The sequence below is a fragment of the Somniosus microcephalus genome, chromosome 5 (assembly GCF_052327205.1).
Source record: "Somniosus microcephalus isolate GS21.2 chromosome 5, FLI_Smic_1.0, whole genome shotgun sequence".
NCBI classification, from domain to species: Eukaryota; Metazoa; Chordata; class Chondrichthyes; order Squaliformes; family Somniosidae; genus Somniosus; species Somniosus microcephalus.
In genome coordinates, this window is record NC_140991.1 from 30,576,954 (window position 1) to 30,589,623 (window position 12,670).

The window sequence follows — 12,670 nt, forward strand, 5'->3', positions numbered from 1 at the left end:
CCCTTCATTTGATTTTTCTTCGGACCTTACTGGTTCCAAGTGGCTGTGAGAATGACGATACTTTAAAATCTGGAAATATGTTTTTAGGGTACAGGATGATATTTAAAAAGAAATGTATTTATCAATAGAGGAAGAGTGGTAGTACAGGCAGTGGTGTCCCCGTGTCCTAACTAGAACCAGTCAGAATTGAGACCATTGATACCACTCAGAAGAATTTAGTTAGGCTTTGGCTAGGTCACTGTATGAAGCCCCTATGGTTTGAAGCTCCCATCACAGAAGCAGCAAAATTCTCCTGCCTTCACTGAAACCCTGTTTCTTTGCAGCCAATCAGATATGTACAAACAATGATCGGTACATAGTAAAGTCCACTCTCCAAATGGTAATGCTCTCAAGAACAAAGTAAAATTTTGTTTAGAGGGCAGATGAGGTAAGATGAGGTTACACTTGCCGAGTAACTATACCTGCAAATATGTTGGAAAAATTTCTTCCAATTTGTTCTTCTTCTTCCTGTATCGTTTTTTCATTTTCTCTACAATCTCAGGGACAGCAGCTGTCTCATCGACAGGCACCTCTGGTAGTTGCTCAACCCAACCTATTACAAACAAACCAAAGGAACCCGTTAGCTGCTTCCTTTCTAGTTTAATTTTGGGAGATCCAAAGTCTATCTGTAAGGCAAAAGGAAGTCTCAACTTGAGAACAGCTACAATTGCAAATACAGAATTGTACTCATTATATGTGACCTAGCAGTCCTGGGGCTTTTAACTAAAATCACAGAAACATAGAAGATAGGAGGAGTAGGCCATTCGCCCCTCGTACCTGCTCCGCCATTTAATGAGATCATGGCTGATCGTCCAAATTCAGTACCCTGTCCCTGCTTTCTCACCATATCCCTTGATCCCTTTAGCCTTAAGAAATGTATTTAACTCCTTCTTGAATATATTTAATGAATTGGCCTCAACGGCCTTCTGTGGTAGAGAATTCCACAGGTACACCACTCTCTGGGTGAAGAGGTTCCTCCTCATCTCAGTCCTAAATGGCTTACCCCTTATCCTTAGACTGTGACCCCTGGTTCTGGACTCCCTCACCATCGGGAACATCCTTCCTGCATCTAGTCTGTCTAGTCCTGTTAGAATTTTATAAGTTTCAATGAGATCCCCTCTCATTCTTCTAAACTCCAGCGAATATAAGCCCAATCGACCCAATCTCTCCTCATACGTCATTCCTGCCATCCCAGGTATCAGTCTGGTGAATCTTCACTGCACTCGCTCCATGGCAACAACATCCTTCCTCAGATAAGGCAACCAAAACGGCACACAATACTCAAGGTGTGGTCTCACCAAGGCCCTGTACAACTGCAGCAAGACATCCTTGCTCCTGTACTCGAATCCTCTCGCTATGAAGGCCAACATACCATTTGCCTTCGTAACCGCCTGCTGCACCTGCATGCTTACCTTCAGCGGCTGGTGCACAAGGACACCCAGGTCTCGTTGCACTTCCCCTTCTCCCAATCTATTGCCATTCAGATAATAATCTGCCTTCCTGTATCTGCGACTGAAGTGGATAACCTCGCATTTATCCACATTATACTGCATCTGCCATACATTTGCCCAATCACCCAACCTGTCCAAATCATACTGGAGTTTCTGCATCGTCCTCACAGCACACACGCTAACCCAGCTTTGTGTCGCCTGCAAACTTGTAGATATTGCATCGAGTTCCCTCGTCTAGATCACCAATATATATTGTGAATAGCTGAGGTCCTAGCACCGATCCCTGCGGTACCCCACAAGTCACTGCCTGCCACTCGGAAAAAGACCGGTTTATCCCAACTCTTTGCTTCCCATCTGCCAACCAGTTCTCTATCCAAGTCAGTACCTTACCCCCAATCCCATGTGCTTTGACTTTGCATGCTAATCTCTTATGTGGGACCTTATCGAAAGCCTTCTGAAAGTCCAAATACACCACATCCAATGGTTCTCCCTTATCTAGTCTACCAGTTACATCCTCAAAAAATTCCAGTAGGTTACTCAAGCATGATTTACCTTTTGTAAATCCATGTTGACTTTGTCCGATCCTGTCACTGTTTTCCAAGTGCTCTGCTATTACATCTTTTATAATGGACTCTAGCATTTTCCCCACTACCGATGTCAGGCTTACCGGTCTATAATTCCCCGTTTTCTCTCTACCACCTTTTTGAATAGTGGGGTTACATTTGCTACCCTCCAATCCATGGGAACTGTTCCAGAGTCTATAGAATTTTGGAAGATGACCAGCAATGCATCTACTATTTCTAGGGCCACTTCCGTAAGTACCCTAGGATGTAGATTATCAGGCCCTGGGGATTTATCGGCCTTCAATCCCATCAATTTCCCTAACACCATTTCCCTACAAATAGATTTCATTCAGTTCCTCCCTCTCATTAGATCCTATGTTCCCTGACATCTCTGGGAGGTTATTTGTGTCCTCCTTTGTGAAGACAGAACCAAAGTATGTATTTAATTGGTTAACCATTTCTTTGTTCCCCATTATAAATTCCCCTGATTCTGACTACAAGGGACCTACGCTTGACTTCACCAATCTTTTTCTCTTCACATATCTATAGAAGCTTTTACAGTCAGTTTTTATGTTCCTGCAAGCTTACTCTCATATTCTATTTTCCTCCTCTTAATTAATCCTTTTGTCCTCCTTTGCTGGATCCTAAACTGCTCCCAATCCTCAGGTTTGCTGCTTTTTCTGGCCAATTTATATGTCCTCTCCTTGGAACTTATGCTATCCCTAATTTCCCTCGTTAGCCACGGTTGCGCCACCTTTTCTGTTTTATTTTTATGCCAGACAGGGATGAACAAATCCTGCAGTTCATCCATGCGATCTTTAAATGTTTGCCATTGCCTAACCACCGTCAACCCTTTGAGTAATGTTCCCCAATCCATCCTAGCCAACTCGCGCCTCATACCATCATAGTTTCCTTTATTTAAATTCAGGACCCCAGTCTCTAAGTCAACTACTTCACTCTCCATCTTAATGAAGAATTCTATCATATTATGATCGCTCCTCCCCAAGGGGCCTCGCACAACAAGATTGCTAATTAATCCTCTCTCATTACATAATACCCAGTCTAAGATGGCCTGATCTCTAGTTGGTTCCTCGATATATTGGTCCAGGAAACCATCCCGAAATTCCTCCTCCACAGTATTGTTACTAATTTGGTTAGCCCAATCTATATATAGATTAAAGTCACCCATGATAACTGATGTGCCCTTATTGCACGCTTCTCTAATTTCCCGCTTAATGCCATCCCCAACCTCTGCATTATTGTTTGGGGGTCTGTATACAACTCCCACTAACGCTTTCTGTCCCTTGGTATTTCTCAGTTCTACCCATACAGATTCCACATCATCAGAGCTAATATCCTTCCTTATTGTTTTAATCTCCTCTTTAACCAGCAATGCTACCCCACCTCCTTTTCCTCTGTCCTTCCTGAATATTGAATACCCCTGGATGTTACATTCCCAGCCTTGGCTACCCTGGAGCCATGTCTCCGTAATCCCAATTATATCATATCCGTTTATATCTATTTGCGCAGCTAATTCATCCACCTTATTACGAATGCTCCTCGCATTAAGACACAAAGCCTCCAAGCTTGTTTTTTTTTTTTTTTTTTTAAAACACTCTTAGTCCTTTCAGAATTATTATTTACTGTGGCCATGATTGATTTACACCCTTGATTTCTCTGCCTTCCACTTTTGCTTTTCTCCTTCCTGTCTTTTGTTTCTATCATTGCTTCCCTTTCCTCTGTCTCCCGGCACAGGTTCCCAAACCCCTGCCATTTTAGTTTAAGCCCTCCCCAACAGCACTAGCAAACACTCCCCCTAGGACATCGATCCCGGTTCTGCCCAGGTGCAAACCGTCCAGTTTGTACTGGTCCCACCTCCCCCAGAACCGGTTCCAATGTCCCAGGAATTTGAATTCCTCCCTCTTAGCACCATTCCTCTCGCCACGTATTCATCTGAAATATCCTTCTATTTCTACTCTGACTAGCACGTGGCACTGGTAGCAATCCTGAGATTACTACCTTTGAGGTCCTATTTTTTAATTTACCTCCAGCTCCCTATATTCACCTTTTAGGACCTCATCCCGTTTTTTACCTATAGCGTTGGTACCTATATGCAGCACGACAACTGGCTGTTCACCTTCCCCCTCCAGAATGCCCTGCAGCCGCTCAGAGACATCCTTGACCTTTGCACCAAGTAGGCAACATACCATCCTGGAGTCTCGTTTGCGGCTGCAGAAACGCCTCTCTATTCCCCCATCACTATAGCTCTCCCGCTCTTTTTCCTCCTCTCCTGTGCAGCAGAACCACCCATGGTGCCAGGAAGTTGGCTACTGCTGCCTTCCCCCAATAAACAGATATTGTTGGGGGAGATGGCTTAAGAGGGGGATGGCCACAAGGGACCCCTGCACCTACTACTCTGCCTAGTGGTCACCCATTGCCTTCCTGCCTGTGCAGCCTTTACTTGCGGTGTGACCAACTCCCTAAACTCCCAAAATCAGTTGTTTAATGCTTAACTGGTACGCTAGTATATCATGCAACAGCTTTATTTGGAGTGTTTCCCTCTGCTAAACTTATTCCAGTTAAGAAATTTAACTCTGCACATATGACCCTCCGTACCATAGTTCCGCATGCAGGATCTGAATGATCCCTTCAGACGTGTCTAACAGTGAGTTGGGAAATCTTGTTTACATTGTTTAAGAGAGCACCAAGGTTCAAAACTTCTGGTCAGAGGTGTTTTGTGCATTAAATAATGCAGATTTCCCAACTCACCACTGGTGATTTTAGATGATCCACTGGGCCTCATTGGTACCTGCCATGAAATATGCTGCATGCCCATGCTGTTTGTTGCTTATCAGCAATAATGTCATTCCCCCTTTTTAAATGCAACATTACAAGATAGGCTTCTCCAAAACACAGCAGCACATTAAAAAATCAAAATATTTGGAATAAAGAGTGCTAAGATAGGATATTTCCTTACTACAACTTCCTGTATACATGATATATCACTTACCATCCCCCTTCCCAGCCATCATTTCAGCGACTGAGCCAGTGGAGTTCTTCCTGGACAGTGAGCGCTTTGTCTTATTCTGTCCTGTCCGGCTCCTCTGGCGCACCATAAACCCACCAATTCCTATCAAAGCAAGACAAGAAGCGAATATAGCAAACACGGCTCGGAGCAGAAACTAACCACGGTTATATTATAGTTGGGAATCTCAAACCTATACTTAAAGAATGCAATTGCTTGGTGAAGGATTAGATTTTTATGTTGCGATAGAGCTCACATTGCCTTAAGACTAAGACTTTCAACAACTTATGCTTATACAGTGCAACACCCCAACATACTTTCACAGGATGGACAGGGGTGAAGAGAGAAATTCTGACACTGAGCAGGAACTAGAAGAGTTAGGAGAGGAAGCTAAAGGCAAGGTCGAGGACATAGGTTTTCAGGAAGTTTTGGAAAATGGCAGAGGATATTAGTGTTGCAGAGAGCAAGGCCAATTAACTGAAGGGCCCATCACTGATCATGGAATGGAGAGTACAAGTTAGCAGGTAGAAGTTGTAGTGGAGTCAAAGTGAGACAAGACCAGAGGAATTTGTAAATGAGAGCATTTTGTAATGATGTGCTGGGGGATCGCAAGTCAGTGAAGGTCAGTGCCGACTGGGATGATGGACGAATGGAACTTAATACATTTAGAACGTGACTGGCAAAATTAATTTAAAAAGTTGGTAACTTTTAAAACTTAGCTGTTACACCAAGCAAAGCTCAAGCAATGTGAGACTAGCTCCTGGAGGTGGTCTCAAACGTCTTGGCATTAGTGCAGTCAGATCAACTCTTAATACCAAAGTTAATAACTCAGCTATTGCGGTTTAAACAGGATCTCTCAAATTTCACTCCTTCCCTCAGTCCAGAATATTATTTTACTCATCAGTTTTCTCCAATCCTCTCCTGAAGGAACTGAATTTTTGACCAGATATGGTTACACTCTCTCAAGTGCCCACTGTTAACACATGATGTTAAAGTGAAATATGGCAGATTCCTTTACTGCAACAAGTATCGCTATTGAGCTGGATCTCATGCTCACCCAATACACTTCCAGCAAGATCATTACAATTGTGATTCCATCATCGTTGTGACTGAGACCAGCTAACTCAGGACAGAATGTGACCTGGGAACTTCTGGTCTTTATGGCTGAATTACTCAATGGGTAAACTTACTGAGTAACCAGGGTGGTTGACTTCCTCAATTTTAAAAATCAGCTCATGCCCTCCGAGCTGTTTTGTTTGGTACTGTACAATTTCTTTGTCGTTAGTTTGGAGATAAAGGAAATTGGGAAATGTGTTTAATTTGTTTAGATACTTCACAATCAAAGGGATTAACATTTTATGGTACTTTGACTGCACATATCTTAAATTATACACCATCAAAATATAAGGTGTTAATCCACCCGATTGAGAGTGTAAATTAAAAAAGAAAATCAAGCATATTCCAGAGCAAAGCTCCCTTAATCTTGATATACCACCAAAATACAATTAAGGTGTTGATTCATCAGATTGAGAAGTGTGGGGAAAAGGACAAGCTAAGCACATTTCTGACACAAGCTTCCTTACTTTAACTTATTGCTTTTGCTATCAGAGCATAACTCAAAAGACTTCTGGGACTTTTTAATTTTTGAACCATAAACTTGGGCTGAATTTATTTTTGTTTTAACTGATCGTTACAAATTAGGCTTTTTTTGTAGCTGTGGAAACTGCAACATTCAATTCATCATCTACATTTATATTGCAGTCATGCAAAAGGACATATAACAGCACTTAGAACAGTGATGTGGACTACCAAGTAGGAGACTGGTTTAGTGGAGGACATGGAGGTCCAAGGCTCGGTCAAATATATGGGTTTAAGAGGCTTTTGAAGGCAGGGAGAAAGATAGGAAGGCAAAATGGTTTAGGGACAGAATTCCAGAAGGCACAAATATAATTTCTACAGGCTCAGCCTCTGACAGTAGAGTGGATCGCAAGCGTCAAACTGGAGTACGAGGAGTGAGGGTTGTTAGTAGGGACATGTGGCTGGAGAAGGCTGTTCAGATAAGGAGGAAGAAATTGAAAACAAGTATCTTAAAGTTGATTTACTGGAGCATAGGGAGCCAGTGGAGCTTCATAAAAATGTGTTTCACAGTTATGCAGGACAGAGAGGTTTGTATAAATTGAAGTTTGTGAATGATGGAGGCAGGGATCCCCCACCCCCCACCACAGGAGAGCATGGGAGATATTACAAAAAATGACAATATTGCATTGTGAAGGAATAAGCCATATTTCAGAAAAATACACATGAACAGAATTCTGATTTTATTAATACATGATATACTGGGTTTAAAAATCTAAAGTCTCAAAGACACAAGATGTGCAAACAGGCTTCTGAGAGGGGATGGTCTGAGAACACAAAAGTTGTAAACACCACAAGCTTTTGAAATGGGAATTGGTTAAAAATACTACAACAATGGCCCTATTGAAATAGCAGTTTGGCGCTTCCAGAAGGTCTGGAGTTTGGGAGAAACACAATGGAATGACCCAAGTAAAGTGTTAAAAACTAACGCTTCGAACAGGAACACAGAATATTAAAAAACCATGTGCCTTTGTAAAAGTATCAAATGAAACAGGAAACACGATATAATATAACCAACTAAGATGGCTAGGAAAACAAACACCCTAGTTGAAGTGTTTTAATTTACATGTTGTAAATATGATACCAACAGAACACTTTGAAGATATGACTTCAATAGATGCACCAAGCAATCACATGGTGTTTGTATTGAACTTGGAACACCACGGAGACTGGAGTCTGTGGTTGTAACCAGTTAAGGTGGTTTTATAATTGAATGGAAAACGATAAGAATGGCATCAAATAAATACTACTGTCATATTGTGTTTTATGATAAAGTTTTTAAAACACCTAAACAACAGACCTGCAAGCTAACAGTTGAATTGGCAGTAAGTATAGAGAAAAGTCAACAGGAAGATGACTAGAGATAATTAGCTTACGTCAGCAGAAAACTTCAAAGGATAAACCACTAAAAAAAAAGGTATAAAAATAGAGCTTTTCAGATAGAGTCAGAAGTCACTGGAAAGGGGCGAGCGACTCTCAACTTCAGAGGCATGCTCTAAGTTTTTAACTCTGAGTCTCGGGGATCAAGGTACTATTAATTTGATTTTGGTGGATATTCTGGATTAGAATTAAGAAAAAGAAATGTAAAAATGTACGAAGTTAAGATTTGAGAATGAGAATCTGAGGATAAGAAATGTAAGCTATTTGGTTTTTGAACTGTTAAAGTTGCGATTGACTCACAAGCTGTTAACTGTATGTCGGCTCTTAAATAAATCTATATATTTTTAGAATCATCTCAAGTAGTATTTCTGTATCAAACTCGCAAACTCAATTTCTGTACACTCTTTTGTGAGGAGTTGCAGAATTCTGGGTGGGTTTTCCGGACCCTCATAATATCCGGAAGGTTACAGTCTAGTTAAACTTATTAAAAGTGCTATCCAGAGGACGGTAACATCCTCACATCGTTCCTTTCGAGATAGTCTGAACCTTTAGACCCAATTAAGCGTCTTACAGAATTTGGCTATCTTTAACTTTAGTTGAAGGTGAACGTCTGGGGAATATGCCTGATCTGGGGTAGCCCGAAAAGGGCTAGGGCTAGTAATTATCCCTTCAGCATTATTTGATTATTAATGGTACTAAATAGAACAAATTAAAATGCCTTGACATTGAATATTTGTCCTCGATCTGAGGTTGGGAAGCACAAGCTGATTTACACCACGGTTCCCAATGTAAAAGTGATAGTACAGTGACACAGCAGGGTTAACTTTTGTTGTAACATTACCCTTTTTCCTGCTCACCCTAGACCTTACACTAACCATAGTCGATAGGAAACTTGAACTCCCAGGCCTCTACCAATGCTGCTCCAGTTGAGCTGCAGAGAGGCGTTAAACGTCACCCAAAATTATCTGGACAGATCGGACACCTGCCTGGGAAAAGGGCCCTCTGCGGGTGAATAATTCCGCTTTCTGCAGAACCTCCGCCGGCTGAAAACTTTTATAAATCTTTAAGGAAAGCAGGCATAAGGCCTGCTTTTACCAGCATAAGGGTTTAACAAGTAAATTAAAAAAAAAAAAAATTCACTCATTTATAATTTAAAACATATTTTAAAAAGGTAAGTTTTATTTTAGACCCGTAAAAAACTTATTTTTTTTGCAAAAAATAAAATTGTTTAAAATATTAAATTTAATGTAATTTTAAATACGATTAAAAAAAAATTATTTAATGTTTTAGTGTGTTTTTTGAGTGATCCCCATTCATACTTATGACAGGTCTATCCAGAGAGACCTGTCAAAAGTGTGAAGGGGGATTCCCTTTTTTGATTGGTTCCCCATGGCCCACGTGATCCATGGGGCACTTGCGAACTGTCTGCGCCCCTGGGACACTTGGGCCTCTGCATGCGCACATCAGGAGCGGAAGTGTCAGGACCCACGAAGCCAGCAGGTATGTTTGTAGATTTTTTCCCAGATTGGAGGCATCCGCATGCAGGAAGTCTCCAATCGGAAAATCCGGGCCATAGAAATTACAATACACATCTCATTATTCTGTGGTCTAGTGTGTTGACGCTCCAGTACACTAAGCCACTCCAGGAGTAGCTCTCCAGAGAAAGAAGTTAATTGAGGATTAATATCACATTAGCAAGAATATACTTGTTTTGCAGCACTTGGTAATTAAAATGTCACCGCACATCAAAGTCTGTAATTTAGTCAGATGGGTGCAAGGTTGGTGAGATAAAAGTAACGCAAAAATAACAATCAATTGGGATGGTTTCTGCGCTCAAGAAAAAATTGTGGAAAGGGTGAAAATTAAAATAGGAGATTTTGGAGGGCGGTAGTTGGGATGTTACAAAGGAATCATCGCATGATATCATGACAAAATTATAGACACAAGTGCAGACAGTAGATACAAAGTAGATTTAGATTCAGGGCCTAGTAGCATAAATGGAGAAGGAAGTGGGAGGCAGCTGGAGAGAAAGTGAGTAAGAGAAAGAAGAACTGCTGCAAACTCCCAACAGATTTCACTGTTGTCTGACACTTGTTGAGCTGCTTTTACATATCAAATAAAACAGAGGAGGAAATGGGTGACTTATTATTCTCTAGCGTCTGCCAACTTGTGCCAAGTATTTTAAGGCACTACAAGAAAGAAAGTCTTGCCTTTATATCGCACCTTTCACGACCACCGGATGTCCCAAAGCACTTTACAGCCAATGAAGTACTTTTGAAGTGTGGTCATTGTTGTAATGTAGGAAACGTGGCAGCCAATTTGCGCACGGCAAGCTCCCACAAACAGCAATGTGATAATGACAAAATAGTCTGTTTTTGTTATGTTGATTGAGGGATAGATATTGGCCAGAACACCGGGGATAACTCCCCGTCTCTTCGAAGTAGTGCCATTGGATCTTTTACGTCCACCTGAGAGCAGACGGGGCTTCGGTTTAACGTCTCATCCAAAAGGCGGCACCTCCGACAGTGCAGCGCTCCCTCAGCACTGCACTGGAGTGTCAGCCTAGATTTTTGTGCTCAGGTCTCTGAAATGGTACTGGTACCCACAACCTTCTGAGTCAGAGGCAAGAGTGCTACCGCTGAGCCACAGCTGACACCTACAAGGATAATTCGGCTAAATTAAATTTTAAACATTTCTGTTGTAGTAAAACATCAAGTTACATCAAATGTGTAAAAAATTTACACAGGTCTCAAGTCAAGCCACCACCAGCACACAGAAAATATTCTTTGATTTAGTTCTACTTCAGAGCATGGTGGATACGTCTGTTTTAATCAGATTCTTTACCAGGTCTGTATGGTTTCCTTTTTCTCTTCTTTAGGCGGTCAGGCCCCTCGGCTCCCTTACAGTCATCGTCTGCTGGGTCCCTTTCTGGACTAGTAAGTGCATCAGACTTTGCGTCGCAGTCCATTAGATCAGCTGCTGTAAATTTAACATTGAAGGGTTAACTGAATGTAGAATAGATAACCTTTACATCATTTTTACACAACATTGTATTAAACTGGGTTGCACATGTATCCAGAGAGAGTGATGTTAGATTACCTACCGCTGAAGCAGTCCTCATTAGTTGACTGCAGTCCACACTCCACATGCAAGTATGAATTAGTCATCTTATGAAGGCAAATCACCTGCAATAACGTCTAAGAAATCTGTGCCCTGCACAAGTCAGGTTAACTTTTCCCATTGCTGTATATAAGGCTTCTTTAAGGGAGCTCATCACTTCATTTGCTCACAGGAGGCAGCACTGAGGCTCTAAGCCAAGTGAGGGAGATTTCTCCAGTGTATTGTACATATTAAAATTGTAAATCTGTTGCTAAAGAACGGGTTTATGATTTTGTTAACAGCCCATTGAGGAAATCTTCCCTGGGCAAAATCACTGAAATATGGCGAAGAGACAGAGTTTAGGGGGTGGAGGGGAGAAAGGTTGTGGGCTGCAGAAGATTACGGGGATGGGGGGTGTGAAGTTTAAACACGAGGGTGGGAATTTCAAATTTGAGACATTAGGAGACTTGGAGGCAAATGTAGGTCAGTGAGGACAGGGGTGAAGGGCCGAATAGGGCAAGAGAGCACAGTTTTGTCATCAGTCCTCACGTCCTTAGGCACAGCTGTCTATTTAGCCCGCAAAATGGTTCACTACCAGCCAAGCTGCTTGGAACTTGAGACTGTTTTATACAGTGCTGCAGGGAAGATTCCAAACTCCCTGCTAGTTCTGTGGTTAAAGCCATGGTCAGCTGAGATTTGATATTCCAGTCAACACTTACTCTGGAGCCAACTGACTGCCATACGAGAAGGGGCTTTGGAAGTGATGCATTTTGTGTGAGGATTCTTGTGTGTATATGGGGGTTTCGTTTTTTTATGTGGGGGAATCCCTTGATTGTATATGTTTATTAAAGAAAAACTTGCATTTATATAGCGCCTTTCGCGAACTCAGGACGTCCCAAAGTGCTTTGCAACCAATGAAGTACTTTTTTTTTTTTTTGAAGTGTAGTCACTGTTGCAATGTAGGAAACACGGTAGCCAATTTGCACACAGCAAGCTCCTACAAACAGCAATGTGATAAGCAGATAATCTGTTTTAGTGACGTTGGTTGAGGTATAAATATTGGCCAAGACACCGGGGAGAACTCCCCTGCTCTTCTTCGAAATAGTGCCACAGAATCTTTAATGTCCAATTGAGAAGAGCAGACGGGGCCTCGGTTTAACACCTCATCCAAAAGACAGCACCTCTGACAGTGCAGCACTCCCTCAGTGCTGCACTGGAGTGTCTGTGCTCAAAACAATCTATTTATTTGCATTGTTCTTTGTGTATAGGGGTTTACAGTGGTGTTTGGATTTTTTTGTTTATGAACTCTCATCTTTCCACGTAATTGTATGGCCCACTCACTGGTTTTGATGGCCACCTGGCCCCCTACCTCCAAAAAGTTGGACATCACTGAACTACATTACACAAATGATTGTACATTTATGCAGATGTACAATTACGCTGCAAATAATTATAGTTTTAAGCTTAAATGGATATGA

General features: G+C 41.7%; 1 protein-coding gene across 9 annotated transcripts in view; it reads right to left on the reverse strand.

Annotated features, from left to right (window-relative positions):
- The window catches only part of LOC147116985 (histone-lysine N-methyltransferase 2C-like), a 432,640-nt gene that overhangs the window by 113,008 nt on the left and 306,962 nt on the right, over positions 1 to 12,670 (reverse strand). For all 9 annotated transcript variants that reach the window (XM_085987500.1, XM_085987501.1, XM_085987507.1 and 6 more), the window contains exons 24-26: positions 10,938 to 11,072; positions 5,064 to 5,183; positions 462 to 592 (exon numbers count right to left, since the gene is read on the reverse strand). In XM_085987500.1, the coding sequence (XP_085843626.1) occupies positions 462 to 592; positions 5,064 to 5,183; positions 10,938 to 11,072 (386 nt within the window). The remainder of the gene's footprint in view (positions 1 to 461; positions 593 to 5,063; positions 5,184 to 10,937; positions 11,073 to 12,670) is intronic.